At 39.9% G+C, this 24,978-nt stretch overlaps 1 protein-coding gene across 23 annotated transcripts in view; it reads left to right on the top strand.

Annotated features, from left to right (window-relative positions):
• CADPS2 (calcium dependent secretion activator 2) overlaps positions 1-16,678 on the top strand; it is a 571,224-nt gene extending 554,546 nt beyond the window's left edge. For all 23 annotated transcript variants that reach the window (XM_043872603.1, XM_043872601.1, XM_043872591.1 and 20 more), the window contains 2 exons: positions 10,237-10,341; positions 15,724-16,678. In XM_043872603.1, coding sequence (XP_043728538.1) covers positions 10,237-10,341; positions 15,724-15,897 — 279 coding nt within the window. In that variant the 3' untranslated portion in view covers positions 15,898-16,678. The remainder of the gene's footprint in view (positions 1-10,236; positions 10,342-15,723) is intronic.
• The last annotated feature ends 8,300 nt before the right edge of the window (positions 16,679-24,978 follow it).

Genomic DNA, 24,978 nt, shown 5'->3' with positions numbered 1-24,978 from the left:
ACTTTTCACTTTCGTGCATTGGAGAAGGAAATGACAACCCACTCCAGTGTTCTTGCCTGGAGAATCCCAGGGACGGGGGAGCCTGGTGGGCTGCCGTCTATGGGGTCACACAGAGTTGGACATGACTGAAGCGGTTTAGCAGCAGCAGCAGCAGTACACATTCCTATTTATACATTCTCATGGAAAGCTTTCCCATACTTTTGCTCTACTGCTCCTCATAAATTTGATTCCATATACTCCCTACATTTCTTGTTGACTTTCCCCTTAGTTCTGGCTTTCCTGGTGGCTCAGATGGTAAAGTGTCTATCTGCAACGTGGGAGACCCAGGTTCGATCCTTGGGTTGGGAAGATCCCCTGGAGAAGGAAATGGCAACCCACTCCAGTACTCTTGCCTGGAAAATCCCATGAACAGAGAAGCCTGGTAGGTTATGGTCCATGGGGTCGCAAAGAGTCGGATACAACTGAGTGACTTCATTTTCCTTTCCTTTCCCCTTAGTTACTGCCTATATTATACACATAAAATGTATGTTTATTAATGTTAAATGTTCATTCATTTGATGTTTTGGGTGCATAAGATCTAGAAAGTAAATCCAATTGATCTTTCAATTAGGATGTGCAAGAAATGGTGGTAAATGTTGAAACTGAAAGGTTAAGCATAGAGACTTCCCTGGTGGTCCAGTGGTTAAGACTCCACACTTGCAATGCAGATGGCACAGGTTCAATCCTTGGTTAGGGAACTAATAGTAAGATGCCACATGCTCCACAGCCAAAATATAATAAAGGCTAGGCATTGGTTTTGTCTCACATCGTTGAGTATCTCTCACAATGACTCGGTAGGATTCTAATTAAAATAGGAAATCAAAACTTCTTTTATTATTTAGTCAAACAACCAGTATTTACTTTCTTGAAGCCACACACTGCTGGAGGCTGAGAATATAATGTTAGGTAAGATAGACCAAGTTCCTGCTTTAATAAGGGAACTTACATTCTTATGGTAAAATGGGTCTTTTGAAAAAGTTAGCTTCTACATTAAAATGTTTCACATTTTCATCTACTGAATAGACTTTTTTTTTTTCAAAGAGTATACCGTGGAGAATTAAAATTTAGAAAGCTTTCAAATAGGAGGTAGTGATTATCTTTGACTTGTTTTTATTTCTCTCTGTTGCAAGTGGATGATTGGAAACCTGCCAGGATGTAGAGTTGATTCAACAGTTGTACCTAGCTCTAGTGCTTGCATATCAAATGCCATATCGGTGCAACAAGGGCAGGCTCTCCCTCTCTACCCTTCAGAGGTTCTCTGCTGAAAAACCAGGCTTATGCCACCTCCCAGGAGGGCTCTCATGTTCACTCAGACTCAAGTCTGAGTCACAGTGCCACAGCATGGTGTCTGTCTGCCTTTTTGATACGCCTCTCACAAGACCAGCAAGCCCTGAAGGCACCCAGGACACGTCGTTTTGTGGTGAAAACGCACAACGCAGCACCGGCAGCGCCACACTTGGTAGCCTCACAGCCTTTGATGCCCTCCAGGAGCAGCTACCCACACCCCTGAGCACATGCCAGATTGTTCACTGCGTACATGACAGACTCTGAAAAGCCAGTCTGGAGCTGAGCACATCAGCCTCTGAGCACATGTAGCGTTATATCTTTGTGTGTAAGAATGTATATGTTGTGTTGTTGTTCAGTTGCTAAGTTGTGTCTGACCCTTTGCGATCCCATGCACTGCAGCACGCCAGACTTCCCTGTCCTTCACTATCTCCTGGAGTTTTCTCAAACTCACGTCCGTTGAGTCGGTGATGCCATCCAACCATCTCATCCTCTTTCGTCTCCTTCTCCTCCTGCCTTCAGTCTTTCCCAGCAGCAGGGTCTTTTTCCAGTGAGTTGGCTCTTCATATCAGGTGGCCAAATTATTGGAGCTTCAGCATCAGTCCTTCCAGTGAATCTTCAGGGTTGATTTCCTATATGCGGACACTCTTATATGTACCTAGGCATGGGGGTTCATTAGTTTACAGTACTTTCTCCTTTACTTAGTTCATCACCTACAATGAAATTAGACTGTCACATTTTCAGTTCTGTTTTAGTCGTATGTTAAATTTCATTAGCCAATTGCAGTTGTTTACTTTTTGGTGATGCCTGCAACTTTAGCATTCATTAAATTATTTTGCTATTAATGAAATGCTTCATTCAAGTCAACAGTTCCTCTGGCTCTGATATTATCCTTTGTCTATTGAAAAACTGCCCTGCCACTATTATATGTGTAACAGTTTATATCTCCAAATATTTTAAAAGCATTCAGTCCCTCAAAAAATGTGTGACACATGTTATGTGCTGGACATTCTGCTAAGGGCTGGAGATATTAATAAAAAGACTTGGTTTCTACCTTATGGATACTCACATCCTGTTGAGGCAGATATGCAGCTCGTTGTGCAATATTTCTACAGACACATGTACAGAGATTTAGGGGCAGAAAATATGGGAGCTTCTAATTCTACCTGGTAAGAGATAGTGTTGGCCTCATAGCAGAAATGATGGTTGAATGGAGTCTTCAATGTCATGAATCTGGCCAGTGAAATGTACATGGGGATAAAAGTCCCAAAAGAGGGATTGACTTACCCAAAACTTATAGAGAAACCCAGAATCTACCAGACCAGCAGATCACTCATTTCCTCTGAGGGTGCACCATGAGTCAGAGACAGAGGGATAACTGTTTACTTCAGTCCCTACAACACTCTGGAAAAGGAACTTTGGAATAATTGTTACCTATTTTTTATAAGGAAACTGAGGCAGAAACACTGACTAACCGTTCATTCTTAGACGGAGGTTTTATCTCAGACTTGTACCATTCAATAGAAATTGCAGAAGTCTAATTTATTTTTATCCAGATCTTACATTATTAATTTAAATGCAATATTGACCAAACTTTTATGTATAGTACTCAAAATGTGTCACTGAACCAAATGAACAGGTCTTATGCCCAAATAAATCATTCACAATCTGTGTCTGCATCCCAGACTAGTACACATACCATTATAACTGGGTTGACCACTGCATTCAGCCAAACCATTGATTAGTCAAAAGATTAGCCCAACCAGTATGCATTCCATCATTTGTCATTAAATAGGGGAGAGGGAAACAACTGATGATCTGAAATTTTCACTTGGTAATCCCTGGTCGTTTTAGCACCAGGAAGAGAACTGCAGAATAAATTTACAAAGGCACTTGCCTGCTTGATGATAATGAATAGTGAAGAATAGTATTGATTTTAATGCTCTTTAGGTAGTGTGAGGATAGATAGGCTAGTTTAGTAATATTACTTTCAGGATATTTTGGGAGAAAGGAAATTTGGAGTTAATAAAATAGAGGTGAGTGGAAAAAAGCTTGTATAACCCCCAGTTTCTGGAACTTACCCTATTATATAACTTACCCTGTGTTATGATTGAAGAGGATTGAATGCATCTGGAAGCATCTTAGTTATTACATTCATGCATTTTAAAAAAGAATGGAAAAAGTACTGAACTTCAAGAGTAGGAAAAATGTTTCATCATTCAACAAGCATTTATTAGGTGCCTACTATATGCCAAACCTCCCACGTTAGCACTTCTTACACTTTCTCCTTCTTAACAGACAACATAGTGCTCATGAACTCTGTTTTGCCATCTTCCTCATAGAACTAAAAAATGAAAATCGCCCTAAATATGAGTTTCTTGAACACAGAAGGGAAAAAAGCATGGATCAAGTTCTTCTATATTCTATATTTAAAAAATAAAAAAAATCAGAAAACTGTACATGTAGATCGAATCCCTTCATGAATGAACTAGGATCTTTCCACATTGCTTTGTTTTGTTGCAGTGAAAAAAGATTTTCTCAGCATTCCTAGGTTTTAGAGTATATGGCACTTTAAAAGCATTAGAGCATATGGCACTTAAGAAGAAAACAGGTGGGAAATGCATAGCACAAGGACCAGTTGGTTAGTTATCCTAACAGTGTGGTCCTTCAAAAAACTTATTATATTATATAGCTACATTGTCAAGTGTACAAATACCTTTGGAAATGTAGATTACATTAACTTGTAAGAAAATGTGATGGACTTCTTTGGAACAATAAGCTTCTCCTATATTATTCCATAATCCTGCATTATAACCGTGAGGGAGCACCAGGAATGGTAGAGCTATTTTCTTAGTTGTCTGCTACAAATACCAAACTGTTCTGAAAAAATCAGAGACTTCATTGATGAAACAGACTGTTTCATAGAAGGAAATGGAATAACCTAGTAGTCATGAGCACAGACTTTGGAGCATAGATATAAGATGAATCTTAACCCTGTCACTTATATAAACTTAAATAAGTAAATTCTTTAATCTAAACTCAGCTTTCTACCTCTGTGAGCTCAGTTTCCATGCAAAATGAAAATAAGAACCATCTCATCACAGTTGGTATAAGAATCAAATGAAAATTGAACTGATGAACTTGAACTTCCCATGGAGGTAGAACGGAGGTTTTAAAAAAAAAACCAGATACTTTTATAGTCAGATTATTATTATATAATATATACTATATTACAGGTAGCATTATTAATATAAAATCATAGTAATAAGAATGTTTCACAGTTCTTAATAAATTCCACTTATTCTTCTTTATACTTTACTGTTTCATTTTTGTAGTATATCTATTCTTCATTAAAAAGCCAAAATGAATAAATTTAAAACAAAATAACATCTAATAGAAACTTCTATAATTCTAGCCTTGCATATTTGGATGAACAAAGCTATATTTAAGCAGCATTAAAAAAACAAAAACAAAAGACAATTTGGCTTTTCCCTTCAGTTCATTTTTAATAGAATCACAAGCTGTCTTGTTTCTAATCATGCCCTTTCCTTTGATCTCAAAGGAATCTCAAAGTATTTCTGGAAAGTATAAGAATCTTATTGTAAAGCTAGATTCATCTCAGCTGCCCTTCATATCGCAGATGAGAAAACTGAGGCATAGAGAAAGCAAGAGGCTCAGTCAAGTGAATGGTAACCTCACAGGGCTTCCGGGTACTCAGCCCCCGGAGCTTCTGTGTTGATGATGTCCTCTGGTGTGTTCACGACCAGCCCTCAGCTACTAAGTCCAGAGCAAATCTTTATCACACTCTTCCTGCATGCCTCTGGGTTGAGCTGGTTGATAGATGTAGATTAGGTTGAACACTTCCTGTATTCTAAACGTAATAGACTGGTTTCACTTTTCCTTAAATATAGCCCTTAATCCTATTCCAAACCAACAAAAAATCCACACTTTAGAACTTTCAAAATGCCTTTGTCTTGAGGATCTGTTTTGTGGAACCAAATATAATTATTTCTGGGGGATGCCTTGAATAGAGGGGGGTGGATGGAATTATTACATCAAATGTACATTTTAGTGTTAAGAAATGAGAAGTGAGTGACCACGAATTTAATTATGTCAAACAGATGTACTGTGGACCAAAGGAGCACTCCATGTATAAAGCATTTATATTTACTTTTTAATGTACTGGTGAAACTGTAAGATATTCACTTTTCTAAATATTTTGTAGCCCTCTAAAGCCACAACATGATCTTAAAGGATGCTTTATATTTATCAGATTTTTCAAAACCTTTACCTTTTCAAAACTATTATTTGTTTTTTTATTCAATTCATCTTAACATTTAAGAGGTACATACTTCCTCAGATGAGATTTTCTAGATGGTATTTCATTTCAACACAGTGACTTGACTCTAATAAAAACAGACAGCTTCTCTTGAAGTAAATGAAGAAATACATACATACTGTGGAAATTTAGCCATTCCATATCTGGGGGCACTAAAAAGTATTGGTTGTGTTTTTGTGTTTGTTTTTTTTCTGTTGTTCACCTATTGAGATGAGACTAGCTGGGGAAGAATGAAAATATATCAACTAGTTGTACCAATTCATAATCAATAAAAAAGCTAAACACTTAAGCAGAAAATAGATCACAGATTTGTTCCCCAGCAAAGCAGTTATTTTTACCCAGCCATCATCATCAGAAGCCGCATTATGACAAATGATTTGCTCGAAGCCGCCGTAATACATGGACCCTATGGGGTCCTGTGATTCAGATTTAGGAATATCAACCCCAGAGGGTCTGAAGACATTGTGCATTAGTATGTATTGAGACCTCATTCCAGGTGGCAAACGGCTGGACTTTCTTAAAAAGAAAAATATATAAAACTTCCAAAATAAAGGTAGAGTGCTTGTTTCCAGGCAAGAAGTGTTATATTGCATTGAATCCTCTTGCCCCCAAATGTTATAAATTAGGCAGAAAAGGGAGCCACGCATATTTAATATATTTGTTTTGTATTTCCACTAGTCAAGGGAATAATGAAATTCCTTAACTACTTCTCTTTAACTTGCATGAAGAAAGCACGGTGTGTTGCTAAATCTCTTTTCAACCAGCACTGCCGAGAAACAACTTTAATCCTTGTTAGAAAATTGCCGAGTCTGGGGCTGACAAAGAGCTCATGCCTGTTCCATTGTCAGTGCTCCCCGGCCCCAGGAGCAGCGCCCTTTAGAGCTGCGCGGATCCCGCCCGGCTCAGCTGCACTATTTAGGAGACGAGGTTTGTCAATTTCTATTGACAATGGAGAGAGTTTTTCAGGGTCTGTAGCAGTGCTGACACAGTTGGGGATCAATGCCAGCCATTCAGAATGCACCCTCTTTCATTGCTTTGGTTTGTTAATTCAAGACTAAAGGTCCACTGAGGGGGTTCAGGGTGTTTAAGAAAGCTGATGAACTGTTTAAGAAAGCTGATGAACTGCAAGCGTTTATAGCCCTGGTGTGGCAATTTCCATAGTCAGTGGCAACTCCTGGCACTAAGGGAGCTGTGTCCTTGTTGACCCTCTTGTTATTAAAAATGCACAAGTGCTGCGCTTCTCAATATTTCAACACTCTTTCATTGTCAATACCACCTTCTGAGCCCTTCAGCTTGTTGCTTGCTCTAAAGATCTTCTTAGATTGGGTTTGAAAACTTCACCTTAAACACTAGATTAGACTGATGTTCTGTTTTCCGTGCTCCTGTTGATTTGTTGAACCTTCCCAGGGCTGGAAAGCAAGTAGCAGCTTGATGGGGAGACGGGCCGCTAATATGATTTACCAGTCTACAGTCATGCACAATAAGTGTGAATAAATACAGGGGTCTCACAGAGTCAACCCTAGCCTTTCCTTTTCTTTTATTTTTGCTTTAAAAGAGATATCTCAAGAAGATGAAGTGAGTAATGCATGCCCTTACAGGAGTTGAATGAACCACAAAAAGAAAAAAAAAAAAAACACATATTTTTTGTTAAAGTGGTAGGCTGCTGGCATGGATTGATGGAGGGATAAAAAAGAGTGCAGAATATACACTAACTGCTTTATTCCTAAGTAGACCAAGGAGAGAATAAAGCAGGGATGCCATACCCATGACTTGAGTGCAAGCTCCAGCGCCCCTTCGTTGTCATCCCCTGAAGGGAAAAGTGAATAGTCAACCAAGTTGCTTTATAAAATTAACTTTTCCAAACTGAAAGCACATTTTCTAACAATCACACTTCACTGCACATTCACCCCTTTCAAATTTTTTTTTCTTTGTTTTGGGGGATTGGTTTGCTTCGGTAGAGCTGGTGGGTGGGTGAGGGGAATGAAGCTAACTTACCTTTGAAATCTTTTCTCAAAATAAAAAAAATGGGACCTACCATCCTCCACCCAAAAGAAGAACATTTCTATTCCGGCTCCAGAAATACGGAAATGCTACTGACATCTGTTTTGTTTGGTGGTTTTATTTTTTTGGTGTGTGTGTGTGTTTCACCATATACAAGAAAGAAGCAGTCCTAGTGAGGTTTTTTTTTTTGGTTTGTTAGCTTATTCTTCATAACACCATAAACTCTGAGCTAAGCTGCTTATTTCTCTTCATTTGCTTGCTTTCGCTGAAATTCTTCAAAATGCTTTGACTTGGGAATTAAAATTATGCATGATTAGTGGGTGAAATAATTTCTCTTATAGAATGTTCCTTGTAGAATAATTTTTTTGCCTTTAAAGCAAGATGATGCAGTGGCTTAAGCATTTTATTAACATTAATTCTTTTTCTCTGTTTTTATAGTTAACTTTAGATATTTGATTCCCAAATTATTCTTCTTTAAAATTACAGTTTTGGCATTGTGTTACAGAAGTTATATTAATAATAAGTTTCTGTGTTATATTAGATGTCCTTTCAATTATCGCTTAATCATAAGTATCATTTACATGTAATAGAAAAATGAAGTTATATTAATTTTAAATTGTCTGTGGATTTTTTAAGAACATAAGATGCATAAGGAGTAATTTTAAGAAGCATTTTCATTTATCTCAAATTCATACAACTTACCACATATATAGTGACTTTACAGTCTGACAGCCAGATTATTGCGTATGTTATAAACTTAGTACAATATATCATATTTTGTCTCCCAACTAAATTACCCCTTGAAGAAGCACTATAATTTAAGAGTCATAACCATTACAGCTACATTTTACCTTTCAAGTTACTTGGAGAGTGGAGTAGAGGTAAGGGTGTTATGTTAGTTCAGTATAGTCATTCAGTATCACCAATACCTCTGAGTGTTTGCTTGCATTAAAATAGGACTCAAGACGTTGAGGCTATCATTTAAAATAAGTAGAGGATTTAAATATCAGATACTAATCTATTAAGATTTAATATGTCAGCTGAAGTACTGAATTTATTATTTTTTAAGAATTTAGGATTATCTTGTTTTATAAAACTTATATCTGATAACTTTACACATTCTGAAAGTTAGGAAAGTAATCATTAGGAAAAAGTAAAATTGGGCACATGAATAACATTTTTTAAAAAAAACCGTAGCCCATCTCACATTTTAAAAACTGGAATGTTCATTCATCTGTTTGATATCACAGTATTCATTTTCAAATAGCTTATTTTATGCATGTGTGTCCAGTATATCTACCAATTAATAGAAATAAGTCTGATGAAATCTTAAACCAATTCATTTTACGTTATGCTTAAACTACCATTCCTTATAAATTTTGTTAGAACATGTTATAAAATACAAGTCCAGGTGAATTTCAGACTTACATCACTTGAGATTTCTTTTAGAAATTTGACACAATTTACTGCTTTATTGTGGAAGAAATATTTTTTCTGATTGAATACCTAACAACATATGCATATGCATATGTGATCTGTGGTGTCACTGTTTTTGTATATACAAGCAAAGCACAAAATCCCTTCTCTCTCAAAAACTCTTTTGTCACTTCCTAAATGCTACATGGACGTTGATATTTCTCGCAGTTATCTGAATGAACAGCATTATTTTCTTACAGTATTACCTAAACCTGGTTCTGGCATATGAGTACCAGTTCCCTTAAAATGTCATCACTAATGGCAGATTGCCTTTTCTTGAAAATGGGAACAAAATTTCTTCTTTTACAATGCTCACAGACATTATATAGGAGCAAAAAAGTACATTAGAGGAGAATTTCAGTTTTCCCCTCAAGAGCGTTTTCATAAACAGAAAACATGAACCCTCCAAAAACACTTGCAAAATGAAACAGATTGTTTTCCTTTATAATTTGGTCAACTGACATCTGTTTTTGTAATTCTTATAAGACACAAGAATTCCATCCTGATAATGTTCCTCTCTAAGATCTGAAATCTTTATTTTAGGTGGTTTTAAGCCATCTTGGCAAATACTTAACAACCAGTAATAGATAAAGGTGTTTTGGGGGATTAGAGGTTAGTAAACTGTGGATGTTTTTTGCCATCCCTCCTTTAAAATGCTGTTTCTGGGTATTGCCTACATGCATTATGGCATCTACTGATTTTTACATAACATACAGATTAATGGGAAATTTCCTTTTGAAAATAATTTACCCATTTTTTTCCTGCTGCTTAGCAGTCCATTCAGTCCCACATCGTGTATTTAGTACCCATTGTTACCTATAAATTACAAAGCAGGCCGCTAGGCTGCAAATGCAAAAACACTGTTTCCCATGAACATGTTGCAGCTGAAAGACTGTAATGTTAATTCATATAAAGCACAGCCCGGGTCAATTTAGCAGATTTTCTAGCAAAACGTACAAATCTATTAACAGAAATTATAGCATTATTGACTTCAAGTGCTGATCTGTGGCCATTTCGGAGTGTTTCGTTACCCCCTCATTACCGAATCTGTTAAATGAGTACTGCAGAGGTTGTTTTCTTTGCATCCTTCTTTGCAGCAATGGTACAGCAGCTCCATGAAAGTCATCTGTGTGTGGCTGGCTGATAGATTAGACCTTCAGCTTCATATTTACCAACTGAAGACACTCATCAAGATTGTGAAGGTAAACAAAATGTGTTGAGACGCGAATTGCCCACCAAGCTATAAAGAATAATGGCAAGATATTGACATATAAGAAAATCATATTTAATAGAACCGAGTGGATGTAAGTACTTTAAAAACATCACTGTTGGCAATGATGCACTGCTGTTTATTCCATTTTCAGTGAGACTACGAAATAAACACAAAGATTTATCGTGTTTCCACTAATAAAAAGTATTTTGTTACCAAGGAATCACATTTTAAGATAATATGCATAAAGCCCCTACCATATTTACCTAAATGTAGTATGTCCATAATAATTCTGTGTTAATTATCTTAGTTACAGCAATGTTTTTTCCTCATATATTTCCTTCATATTTATTAACATATCATTAGAAGGGTTTTGAATTGTATTTGCCCCTAGGACAAGGAGAATCTCCATTATTTTTGTTATATCCCGATATGAAAGTAAAACGCTGTCACTGCCTGAATTCGTTTGGAAGCACACCCCAATATGTGAGAGTTGATCAGTGTGAGTGTTGGGGACCATCCATAACCACTAACAGATGTAATCTCAGTTCACCAAGACTGTCTTGACTTATGCTTTTCAAGAGTATACTTAGTGAGGAGGGACTTTAAGATAATATCTTTTTCACACCTTTAAAATTCACATGATTTTTCACACCTTATAAATTCTAGTAGAAATGCAGAATGTACCACAGGTATAACTTTTTCTTAAAATTGAGACAAATTCTACATTTTGGCTAACAACAGAACTCTAAGCTATTGCAAATCAGCGGTTCTGGGCTACAGTCCTTGGGGTCGCAAAGAGTCAGGCACGGCTGAGTGGCTAACACTTTCACTTCACTTTCATGTATTTATATATATGTGTGTGTGCCTATATATTTGTATGTATCTTTATGCACATATATACATATGTATATATATATTTGTGTGTGTATGTACACACACACACACACACACACATATATGCAGTGGTTCTGACAATGTCATTCCTGATATAACATTGCCAGCATCACCTGAGAAGTCAGACATGCAAATTCTTGGACTCCACCCCAGACCAACTGAATCAGAGTGTCTGAGAGCGGCGCCTGGCCATCTGTACATGAACAAGCCCTCCAGAGGATTCTGATAGATAATAAAGTTTGAGAAGAACCATTGTGTCACATCGTTAAAAGTTTTATTCATATTAAAATATTTTCCACCATTCTCTTGGTTCCTAAAGCCTCATTAGATTGCAGATTCTTTTGTACCATAGACACAGAGGTTATCATAGATTAAAGTACCCACCAAGAGGAAAGTTGTAAAGTCAGAAATTGGCAAATCTGCTAGAACAGGACCAGACCTATGATGTCACAGTGATAGCAATCATGATTAGTCATAAACAGCAAGTAAAATTATAGCCATCCAATAACTTTTATACACTAAACACATTCCGTTTCAATCAACAAATTACCTTTGATCTAGAACACTTTTTACCAGGTGTTATTTATTTTACAAAAAAACTGAAATCACACCACGATATGTTCATATTTGCTTTAGCTCTTCTATGATTTCTTCCTTGTTTCTATAAACGTGACTTGGAGAGCTTTCAAATGAAGTTTGTTTTTCATAAAAGAGAATCAGAATAATCTGTGTTTATGTTCTAAATATACGTACATGTTAAGACTGCAGTCAATAATGTGACTAATATTAGGATTAGCTTAGGATCAGCTAATATCCCTTAGGATCAGCCATATTTTCAAGCTAATATCTACTGTGTTCAGGATGTCAGAAATTACATACTCAGGTGACTGGTATTAGTTGATAGGTTGGTAAACTCTTATTTTTAGAATAAGAATCTGCATGTTTTATTAACCCATCATTTTTTCTTTCAAAGTCATTCCTTTTCTAATGTTCACTAGTCATTCACATAGTTAGCAGGAAAAATGATTAATAATTTTGTTAATTAGAGGGTGACATTTCCATTTAATTCTAAGTCAATCTATTTATCTTGTTTTTTAATCTTATTTTAATATAGTGTTCATTATGGCTACCAGCAATCAAGACTGATAAATATGAAATTAAATTTCATGTATATATGTTTGACTTTCCAGGTTTTATTTTTCACAAGCAGGCCCCCAAACTCAGTCAATACTTTCTTGGGCTGATGCATTTAATCAAGTCCTATTGCTTTATTTAATAATTAAAAGTGATTATTTTTACAGTGAAAATTAGGATGAATTAATTTAGTGTTCTAATTATTTTTTTCTACTTTGAATATAAGCAGACAGTAGCCAATTTCATACATAGATTCATCACTCTTTGGAGCCTATATAGTTATACTGTTCATTTTCCAGTGAATTTAAGCAGCTATTAGACAGCACATGTATAGAGTTGTGCAGGCTCTGAGTAGGCTGTCCTTCCATCCACATCACATAGACTAGACCTGCCTGCTACAGCAGAGCAATGCATTCTACTCAGGAGCCCAGCTACTAGATTCTAGAAACCTGGTCCTTGCAAGCATTGTTATTCTTCTGTGCCCACGGAGACCTAGATGCCATCAAAATGTCTGTGATAACCAACTCTGCCCCACAGAGACACCTAGACAGTCATTGGTTCATTCGTGTTGTTCACTGGGAAGAAAACAAATTGCAATAAGATTTTCACAGAAGATGTAGGACTAAGAAATTAACAAAGTTGTAATATCAGAATGATTTATTTGGGGAAGGGTAAAACAGAATCCTCAAATAAAATGGCTGATGGATTGCTATTCTCCCTAGAGGCCATTTGACATTTTGAAGCAGTTAACATAAATGAGCTGCCTCTTTTACCAGGAGAAAAGACAAGTGAGCAGCACCCCGCGGCAGGCACTTGTCTTAAGTAAGAGCCAACCAGACCTTCTTGGCAGCCACAGAGGATCTCTAAGTGTCAATAACATTTTATGAATTCTAAAAAGAGAGAGAGAGATTGCAAGGGTTCCTACCCTGCAGTTCCCCTAACGGCTTATCACTTCCTAATAAAATAAGGAAGCAGAGTCCAATTTTATACAAACTACAAAGCCTTTAAAATGGCAAATCCACACTACAGCTCTGTCCTAGCCAACTTATTGATAGAGTAAATGTAAAGAAAGCCATTCCAATAAAATAAAGTAGGACTCACAAATTCAGTATATAATTGTCAGGGGAACAATAATACTTTATTTCAGATGCTTTATCTGTAGATGAATATTTTTGTGTGCTTGATATATTTTTAACCTGTTAGACTGTTAGAGGCTTGAACACAAATCTCCTATGTAGCAATACCATGCAAACTAGTTTCCAGATTTTCTAGACAAAACTGACCTAACAGAGTTACTTTTTGGGTTCTGGAGCAAATTACATAAGTTTTGGTGTGAAATATCATCTTAGTAATAATAAGGTTTAATGGTTTAGAGGGCTTCCCTAGTGGCTCAGAATGGTTTAGAAAGAGGCAATAAGGATGGTAGGTTTTATGTGTCTTAATATAAAATATTAAAATCAAATTAGAATAGTTTTGGTCCTCTAAGAAAAAAAAAAACACTAAACTCTTCTTGCTGTTGAGACGCTGACCTCAGATACAGTCCGTGTTCCTCACAGTTCAGTTTATTTTTTGGACATGTGGTGGACTTCTCAAATATGCATTTTATTTATGACAAGAGAATATCACTTCTGAAATGTGAATGATACCATAGGGCATAAATCAAATCCTAGATGACAAGAAGATAAAATGTGAAAATACCAATGGCCCCGCTACCTTGTAATGGTTCTGCTCCTTCCCAGAAGTCTGCTCATAACCCAGGTGTGTATATCCAGGGGCTTAAGATGCCATCATCAGAACTTCTGCCCTTAAGTGAATAAGCACCTTCAGCTCAACTGTCTGAATATTATGGTATTTTCCTTCTAATTGTGTTGAGTGAAATCAGGCATCCCATAATGTCTCAGCTATTGGAGTTGTTACATTGGGCCAGAAAGTACAACATTCCTTCTTCTTCTTTGACTTTTTTCTTCTACTAAGTGCAACCTCCAAAAAAGTGACTTTTAGCAATCATTTAGACCAAAAAACTGGCATGTGGATGTGTACTGATGCTCTGGGACAATCCATTGAAACCTGGCTGTTTAGTATTCTAAATCTAATATAGGACAGAAAAAAAAAAACCTTTAAAGATATTTAGCATTTTAATGGCCTTGGAAGTGTTTCTATAGAATAAGCTATCTTTATTTATGCTTTGTTCCCCCATTCAACTAACTACAACTTTAAAAATCAGTAATAAAATGCCAGCCTTGTTTAGTCATAAAAAAGTCACATGTAAAGAAAGTCTCACTTAAGGGGAAAAGTAAAATGAGGAAAATTCTATAGTTTACATATCTTAAGAGCCACAGAAATCAGAGTAGTGTAGTTATTTCTGTTGTTAAGAAGCACTGTGTAAACAATAAAATGGTATTTGTTCTATTTTTGACACATAATACACCAAATAATTTACTGTTTCACGAAAGTGTAAATATGTCTTTCATTAGCCCACCAACAGAAGCTCAATGCTGGAATTTAGCACTTCACATACCAAGTCAATTTCAGAAGGGCAAAATTCATACAGCCATTTAGGTGCTCACAGATTTTTACCCAGTATACATATAAATAAACTTTATAATTCACAAGTGCTAAAAATGCAGACTTATTTTAGTGATAATAGGATTAATCCTCTTCCTTCCACACCCCCCCAAAACCTAACACAGTTTATAAAATGTATTTTTCAATCCTCAGTTGAAAAACTAAGAATTCTTTCAGATTAAAAATGTACATAAGTATTTATCATTTTACTTTTGTTACAGGTTATTCAAATAGTAAATGTTGTGCAGTTAGTAATATTTTGGTTAAAACTCATTTGTCATCTGACAGTTACAACATTTTTATCTACTCAGAGTAATTCTAGTTCGAATAGCATTATCAGAAGTCTCTCATTTCATTTTCTCCCCAGAACTATACCTACAGGATGACTGGCATGGGCAACTAAAATCTGAATCCATTAGTGAATTGTACCAGGTCATTTTTGAATGCCAACTGAGTATATATACATTTAAGCATACACATATACATCCATAGGGGCTTCCCAGGTGGCACTAGTGGTAAAGAACCCATCTGCCAATGCAAGAGACATAAGAGACGCAAGTTCAATCTCTGAGTCGGGAAAATCCCTGGAGGAGGACATGGCAGCCCACTCCAGTATTCTTGCCTGGAGAATCCCATGGATAGAGGAGCCTGGCAGGCTACGGTCCATTGGGTCACAAAGAGTCAGACACAACTCAAGCAACTTAGCACACATGCACACATATACATCCATACATATAATCTGTAATGAATCTAAGCAGTTTCTCTCTCCTTCATCCAGAAAACCTATAGGGACTTCCGACTGCAGGGTGTGCTGGAAGGCACCCTGAACAGTAAGACCTATGACACCCTACACAGACGTTTAACAGTAGAGGAGGCTACAGCTTCTGTTTCAGAAAGCGGAGGACTTCAAGGCATCACGATGAAAGACAGTGATGAAGAAGAAGAAGGCTGATGACACGTAGCTCTGCAGAAGGAAGGAGGACCTTGACTTTATTTTGTACCTGTTCTTATAATTACATTGATTGTTTGGACCAAATATAAATGCTTGTATTTCACGCTACATTTAAAAAGTTAATGTGGAATTAGAGTTAAAGGAGAAAATGCAAGTATTTTTTTAAAAAACAGCCTTTTTTGTGTAGCTTGATCTAAAATGATGACCTTTGGCTGGCTCTGTGATTGGAACATGAATCTTTTTTTGAAGAAGATTTGACCTTTGTTTTCTGTAATAACATCAAAGTCATGTCCTGTGTTGTGAAGTGAGATATGTATTTCTCATGATACAACATTGTGAGAATAAGCCACTTCGAATCACTGTGCCAGTCCTACCTTATGTACCCTTGTTAAAATGGTGTGTATTTGACAGTTCATCATTTATGTGCAAGGTTTGTCTCCTAGTTAATTTATCATTGTTGTGATATGTAACCTTGGTTCTCAGCACTCCAAATTGGTCTGCAGATGTATTCCTGGGCTTAAAGGATCACCAAACCCAAATATAGACTAGATTATCCAATGGACTTGTGTCTTATTCCATTCAGAATATGTCTTTCAAGTATAAAAAAAAAATCCCAAAGTGTGGGTAATAAGTGTGCTGCCTTCAACATGCCATGTTCTGCTTCTCAGTGTAACAGCTTGCAGGCAATAGAAGTCTGCTTGGTCCTAACCACCTCTGTATTTATTAGAATTGTATAAATTAAATGCAGTAAAAAATGTTAGCAGTATTACAAACATCTCAACAGTTTGGCTCTGTGTTTTTATTTTGTTTATTTATAATCAAATGAGTATGAGATATTAACACTGCTTTCCAGCTAGTAGGCACACACTTGTTCAAAGAACTAGTTACTATGACAGCACATTTCCATAGCAAAGGTAATGTTGACTACATACTCATGTACTACTAGTTAACATTATCAATTAGTGTTAATAATGAGTAATACTAGAAATGCAAGTAATGTTAACTAGCAGTTGACATTAAATAATGATAAATAATTAACATTTCTTCTTCCTCCAAAATATTTTCTGGCTATAATTTTGAATTATTATTTATCTTTGAGTTTTATTTTTTTTTCCAAAAATATGTCAGCATTCATTCATAAGTAATTTATAAATTTTTAAAATTGTTATTTGGGCTGCATGGTATCCACGTGGGATCTTAGTTCCCCAACCAGGGATCGAACCTACGTCTCTTGCAGTGGAAAGCACAGAGTTTTAACCACTGTACCACCAGGGAAGTCCCCATAAATAATTTTTAAATGAAGTTAAGTTAATGCAGAATAAGTGAAGGTACCCCTGAACTTGTGTAAACATAATTTCTGAAGCACTGGAAGTGAAACAACTTCTTGGCTCTCCACATTTATTCTGGTGCCTGACCTAGACTAGCCCACAATTAAAATACTGTAAAATACTGTGTTCGTTTAGTGCTGGGTCCTAGGGGTAGGAGACCCTGTACTACAAGATAGACAGGACAGGACATTTCTTCTCCTTTCCTGGATTAGAGACCCACTGTGTTGACAGCAGTCTGTCTTGGAATGCTGTCCTTTCCTTTCTGGTCCACCGTCACGCCAATACTGTCCTTTTTTCAAGTCCTCGATCGTCCAGTCATGCTACCTTCAAATTCCCAGTGGTACCCGCCCCGAGGTGGCTCTGCACAGCTCAGATTGCTTTCTACTTGGAAATGACTCACACTTCTTATCCTTTATGTCAAATGCCTGTTTCTTTGACACAGCTTGTTTGTTGTTTAGTTGCTAAGTCTGGTAAAGAATCTACCTGCCAAGCAAGAGTCGCAAGAGACGGGAATTCGATCCCTGGGTGGGGAACATCCTCTGACGGGTTACAGTCCTAAGGATTGCAAGGAGTCGAACACGATTGAGCACACACAGTTGCTAAACCTTGTCCAACTCTTCGTGACCCCATGGACTATAGCCCACCAGTCTCCTCTGTCCATGGGATTTCCAAGGCAAGAATACTGCAGTGGGTTGCCATTTCCTTCTCCAGGGGATTTTCTCCACCCAGGGATCAAACCCACATCTCTGGCATTGGCAAACAGGTTCTTTACCACTGAGCCACTAGGCAAATCCTTGACACAGCATATCTAAGAGTAATTGGCCCATTTTGTTCTAAAATGAATAATGGATGACCCCACTCTCTTAGCCATATATATTATATATATATATATATATATATATATATATATATATATTCATATATATATCTAGCTGATAGAATTCAGAAATAAAGGGGAAAGCATGTGTTGTAGGGGAAATTACTTGGGACCAGGAGGGTCTCGCTGCTGACCTGACCTATGTCACCCACCCACTAGCCTTCTTTGCTGGTCAGCCTCTTGTAGCTTCTCCGCAATTTGGGTATTCTTCCCTTGTACACCCAGGAGATTTCTGAAAGTTTCCTCCCCGGCTCCAGTCTCCACTGGCTCACACAGAGGACCACAGTCAAGAGCAGGTAGTGGAGATGCTCACGGTTGTATTAGGACTGTGTGGACTCACCTTTGAGCCACAGAACGGTGTGTGCAAAGAAATTTATAAAGTTACCCTGAAAAAGAATGAAAAGTTATTTTTGGGTTTTTGCCCAGAAATGCTCTTCAATATAACTGCAAATTGCCTGAAATAACTTAATATATTATTGTTCATTGGTGTGTGTAACTGTGAGGGTGAATGCCCAAGCATCTGTCTATTAAAAGGAAGCCAAGTGTTGTGTTTTTTTGTAATTAAGAATTTAATTGAAAATCTAACAAATGTAGCACAATTTTTGAAATGAAAATAATTTTTAACTTAAAAGGAATCTCTTTACCCTCCTAAATGTCTTGAGAAAGGTCGGGGGCGGGGGTGGGGGAACCTTTGGACAGTTTGGTAACTGTTACAGGAGAAAATAACTAATCCAGCCGGAATGGGTTTGTTAAATAACACATCTAGAGGGAAAGTTTCTCCAAGCACTTGTTGGAGAAAAATAATAATAATAATGCCTTTTTCCCGGAAAGGGAAAGAGCCACACAGAGCTTAATGGAAACCTCACAGCTCCAGCTGTGGGTCGTTCTTGTATTCACGGGTTTTTCCACTTGAATTCCCTTTAGTTCTTGTTCATTGTCCCTCGCTCTGGAGAAAGGATTTCCTGCTACTTTTGCAATAACCGCGCGGGTTGTGCAAAGCGACTCTGGGCCCCCGCCGCGCCCCCAGGGGCTCAGCCGATCTGGCCCCACGGCGACTGAGGGTGAGGGGGTCCCTGAGCTCCAGGAAGGCGCCCTTAGTGGGGAAGGGGCCGCTCAGCCATCGCCACTCCTGGACCCTGAAACCCCTTCCCTCTGCCGCGAGAGGGGCGCGCCCGCTGCCACCCCGCGAAGGCCCGCGGAGACCCCAGACCCGGCACCCCGGGCCTCCCAGCCTCCCAGGGACCCTCCCGCCACGCCTTTAGTGAAAAGGCCGATGGAAGAAATTAGAGCAAGAGCTCGATCGCTTTTATTTCTTCCTCCCGACACAGAAGATGGAAATTTCCCGGTCCTGATCCCTAAAGGGAGGTGGCAAATCGATGTTCCCGAGAGCTGTTCAGGCGCCGCTAGCAGGGCGGCGACTCGCCCGGAGATCGCGTAGTCAGTCGGCCCCCGAACCTCTGCGCTCGCCCTTCCCCGCCTCCCCCGCCCGGCCGACAACCCTCCACCCATCCCAGCGCCGCGGGCTCAGCCCGGAGCTCCGAGGTCTAGTGTGTGGGGCTTCGGAAGGGTGGGGCTGAGTCCCCACGTCGCCCCCTCCCCAGTGCTGTGCAGGGAGACGTGGTGGGCGGGAGTCTCCTTTTCCCTTCAAGTACGACTCTCTGGACCCGCAAGAATCTTCCGGAAAGGCCGACGGCTCACTTGGCCCCGGTATTTCGCTGCAGATGGAGTCAAGCCTAGGGGCCTGGCAGACGCAAAGAGGAGCGGGGTAGCCCCCAGCAGCAGGGACAGCTCCGAAGTGCCCCACCCCAAACGGGGAGCCCACCCCACCCGCACCCGGGTTTGGGCTGGAATAAGCTGCCTTCCTCTCTGTAAGGTTGAAGTAAGACACTTTAAGGGAGCAGAGGCGCTGTGAGCGCAAAGCTCTGAGAACTGGGTTATCCAGAAGTCACAGGGACGGTCAACCACAGCCTCTATCCGGGTGCTATACGCGACCCTTTGAAGGGAGGAGATCCTGGAGTGTGAGTTATGTATCTAGAGAAATGAAGCTAGGTAACAATGCGATGTGTTCCCCCAGATGAAAAAGACCCCGATATAAAGAACTACCCAGAAGCGAATGCACTGACAGCTTTACCGGGAACCGTAAAGCCACGACCTTAGAGCTAGAAAAACTTAGGTTTGAGTCCCAGCACCTACACGTTGTCCCCTCGTCCGAGCTCTTGTCCTTAGGCAAGTTACTTAAACTCTCTGTAAGGAAGGTGATTGTGAGAGTTAGAGGCGTGTAAGAAGTTGTGGCCATTGTTAGTTTTTTTTTAATGTATTTCTTTTTTGACCATACCACTGGGGCATGTGGAATCTTATTTCCCTGACCGGGGATTGAACCAGTGGCCGACTGCAGTGGAAGTGCAGAGTCTCAACGGATGGACCGTCAGGGAAGTCCCCTGTTAACTATTCCTGAATGTAGGAGTGGATTCACAAGAAACTGTGGGAGGTCAGCCTCTGCCAATATACACAACCACTCTCCCACAGCCCAGTTCCTCCGGGTTGGCTCAGGGTCCTTCTTGATCACAGTCATCTCGGCGGACCTTTAGCCCCTTCCCTGGCATGTCCGTGGACTGGCTAGAACTGTCCAGTTCCAGGGTTATTTATACGGCCAGCCTGGTGGGAGGGGAGGAGACAGGGAGAGTCAAGTCAATTATCTCCAAAGAGCGCCAGCATTGCTCGGCCTTGCGGTTGGGAGGGGAGGCCGCTGGAGACGTGTTTTGGGGTCCACATGGGTATATTGTTGGCCAAGGCCTCCAAAACTGGACGGTTCCGATCTAGGGGTGTCAAACCACAAGCGAGGAATCCCAGGCCTTGGCCTGTGCCCAGTAGGTTGAGTTCAAGAAACTTACAAGGGCAAATTGCTATTCATTAATGTTTTGCAAAGTTTAAGGAGGCTAGAAGGACGTCCTGAGTCAGCCCAGAGATGGTCTCACAGAAAGCGCTTGGAAAATACGAAGCGGCACCAAGAGACAGGCAGAGGAGGTCAAAGGCCATCCCGACCTCGGCCTTCGTGACCTCAGCCTTGGCAGCCAAGTATAAACGGCAGCGTTGAGGGTGACCGCCAGCACGGAGTCTTGCCCCGAGCGTTGAACTGACAGCTCTTGTAGGCTGTTGGATAAACGCCAATAGCGTGGAGACCCTGCGTGGGGCGAGGGCGAGTCCAGGGTCACAAACCAGGATGCCGTGGTGGGGAAGACGCCAGCCCCTGGTGGTGCCGGGGCCAGGCACGCGGTGGCCTTGCGGAGGTAAAAACCGATCACTCACCAAAGAGAAAGATTCCGAGCCCTGCTTCGTGCCAGGACTAGAGCTGCTTTTTTTTTAAAAGAAAAAATACTGAAGGGATGTTCCTCTGGCCGTCAGTCCTTTAAGATATCCTGCTTGCACCTTTCTGAGTTACAGACCTAGGGAACACGATTTCATGGCCCCACCCCCAGCTTCCCACTCCGGAATGCCACGGTGACTTTTATCTCCCCTACTTTGCAATTTTCTATTAGTGTTAGCTTTATTTGTGTGCTTATTTGCAATGCAATGAAAAAATAAATCAACCAATATCATATTCTAGATTTGTCTGAAATATCCTTTCCTGTTGTCCATCCCTTGGATCAGCGGTTCTCTGGTCGAGAGGAAGTGAAGAGTTGATTTCAAACTCAAGCACCATCAGGCAGAGTAGACACTCTTTCCTGGGCCCTGGCACAGGCTTGTTTATGGAGCCTCTACACAGGTATGCACCTTTGCAAAAACTGAAAGTGGTGTGTCAAGTTCTTTTTCTACTTTGTCAATTCCAGTTTGCTTTTTTCTTTTTTCCCCCTCTCTTTTGTTAAAATAATTATTTATTTGTCTATTCAGCTTCATTGGGTCTTAGTTGCATCATGCATGATCTTCTGTTGCCACCCACGGACTCTCCAGTTAGAGCACCCGGGCTCAGTAGTTGAGGCATGTGGGTTTAGTTGCTCCCTGGCCTGTGGGATCTTATCTCTCCTACCAGGGAATGGAACCCCTGCTTTGTTGCAAGGCAGATTCCTAACCATTGGACCACTAGGGAAGTCCCTGGTTTGCCTTTTAACACCACCCCTTTCTGACATCCAACTGGTAACACCGCTCTTGGGTCTGACTGCCAGAAAGGAAACTTTAAATGCTGAAGTTTGTTGTTCTGGGTATTTCCTTAAAATGCCAAGGAAGCAAAACTAATTGTAACTTCGGAAGGAGATTTTGGTAGGGAGGTAGAAAAAAAAATTCATTAAAAGGGGTTATATTAGTAAAAGGTCAGAACTCAACAGGACTCAATTTCAAAAAGTCGAAAAGTGAAACCCAGAAATGCCAGGGTAGCAGCAGATTGTCTCAGGGGAGGGCTTTTGTTAAGCACCCCTCCCCACTCCCCAAATACACACCCAAAGCTGGGTAATAATTTTTTAAAAAATACATCAAAGTTGCTATATTGAAGAAGCTTATTTATAGTCATTTATTCAAACTGGGCAGTTTTGTTACTCTGGGTGATTGCTAGGTGTGTTCTTTCATATTATTAGGACAGTCTATCAGAAATTTGATTAATTTTAGAAATGCATAACAGCTTCTAAAGAGATGAAATCTGCTTTAATCAAATCGGGGTTTTTGAAAAGCTTTTGTGAAAGGTTAATTCGCACATCTACAGAAGAAATTGTCCTCTGGGGAACTCAAGGCTGGATGTGGGAGAGCAGGCCCCCAAGGATAAGGAAAGTCCTCAAGATTGTGAAAAAAATAATTTAGCAAATGAGATTCTTCAAGTGTATTTTAGCATGTCCATGTCTATAACCAGAAAGCAAATCATTGAGCAGGACAGTTGTTTTAAAATACAGTTGTCTGAAGAACATTTGGGAAAAGTTTATAGCTTAACTTTTTAACAAGGTGATGGATAGCTTTTCATATGCAAAGTAGTTTTATTTTGAAATCTCTTTTCAATCTCAAAGCCTCCCAACAATAAAGTGGGCTTTGATTTAGTCCCATTTTACAGGAAAACAATTCAAGGCAAAGAGGAACTGCCACCATCCATTCTGGTTAACAAGGAGTCCACTAGCTGTGTGGCCCTCCACAAGTTGGCACTCCCTGGCTAGCAGGCCAAAGCAGGACGCCAAACTAGCATCATTTATTTCAGCCCTGAAAATGTCTGGGACACATTGGTAGGAGTACTTACAAAGAAGAAGTTTCTTAGAGGGGAGGAAAGTTTCTCAATTTCAATGGCTAATTGAAGAAACTAGCTATAAAAGGATAGAAAAAAACAAAGAGGAGAAAAGAGGATTATTATTTACCCTTTATGGGGCAGCAATGGGGTGGGGGCGCTTAGTGGAGGCATAATTCACTGCATACTTGAAAAAGTAGATGTTTTCTCCTCTTAAGTCCCTGCCTATACAGGTTTAACTAAAAGCTCCAGAAATTAAAATAACTGTAAACTGCTAATGGGTTGGACTGAATGTTAGAGAATGTGGCCAACTTTGCACACAGGTTTTGCAGAGAAAGGGGAGGCTGAAATAACAGTCAGATGAAGGAAGGCAGAGATGGGAGAAAAAAGGCCTTTCCTCTTTCTAATTTCCAATGACAACCACCTCGGCAAGTGAACAAGAGGGGAGCGTGCCACTGCTCACCCGCAGACGGACTAGACTTGCCGGCCGGAAGCACTCAGCGGAGGTATAGACCAGCCCAAAGAGCACCTACACCAGTGCGCTCTCGCGCTAAAATAAGGGGACACACTGGGATCCCACAAACCTTGTCCTTAGGTTTTCCCTTGCCCCGTGTTGCACAGGGAATCATTAAGAAAATGCCTCCAGCAGGGCTCCAGAATTTGAATTTGGGTGAACTCCGGAACGGTGAGGGACAGGGAGGCCTGGCATGCTGCAGTCCAGGGGGGCGCCAAGAGTCACACACAACTGAGCGACTGAGCAGCAGCAGCAATCCCCAGCGGTAAAGAATCCACCTTCCAATGAAAGAGATGCTGGAGGCAGGGGTTCGATCCCTGGGTCAGGAAGATCGCCTGGCAAAAGGAATGGCTACCCACTCCAGTATTCTTGCCTGGAGAATCCCATGGACAGAGGAGCCTGGCGGCCTGCAGTCTATGCGCTCCCAAAGAGTTGGATACCACCGAGCCACTGAACACATACATCTGAGTTCAAATGCAGAAAGAAAATAACCCAATCCAAAAGATAAGACAGCAATTACATATATTTTGTAGCTACTGTGTTTTGCGTTTGGGTCTTACATTTATGTTGGTCAGTTGGAGCCAGGTTGACAGTGGGGTCGGTCTTCACTTATCTAGGGTAATAATAAATTGGAATTTCCTATTAATATTAATATTAAAAGGTAGTGAATTTGCTTTATGGATAAAAGGTCCACGTTAGCCAAATAAGAGGGGAACAGGTCCTTTGGAAAGTGAGGGACCCCAATTACTCTCATGTCCACTGCCTTTTGAACACAGCATTGCTCTCAATTTTTAGAACTCTTTTGCCATCAATGAGAAATCTAAGTCAGCATCACTAAAGCCAATCTCTATTTCTCTCCCTGTTTTTTTCTCCCTCTCTGCCTTTCCTTTCAACACTGTTGTGAAACTTCAGTTACTCTCCCGCGTGAGCAAAAAGCCCAGGGAATGAGCGACTGTGCCAACACCGGGAACATATCCAGGCCCATGGTGCGAAAAACGGAATATGTGCTGTCCAATTATTATTTTTGTCCTTTAGGTTTACATCGACGCCCTTGTATTATGTAAACTTCTGAGAAGCTGTGAATCACAGGGTTAGACAGAAGAGGGTCCCCCCTCCACCCCCGCCTCCACTTGCGGCAGGAACCCGACCCCATTCAGCCTTTGAATGG

The sequence above is a fragment of the Cervus elaphus genome, chromosome 18 (assembly GCF_910594005.1).
Source record: "Cervus elaphus chromosome 18, mCerEla1.1, whole genome shotgun sequence".
Taxonomy (NCBI): Eukaryota; Metazoa; Chordata; class Mammalia; order Artiodactyla; family Cervidae; genus Cervus; species Cervus elaphus.
Note: the sequence above shows the minus strand (reverse complement) of the source record. Positions and strands in the feature narration are given on the sequence as shown.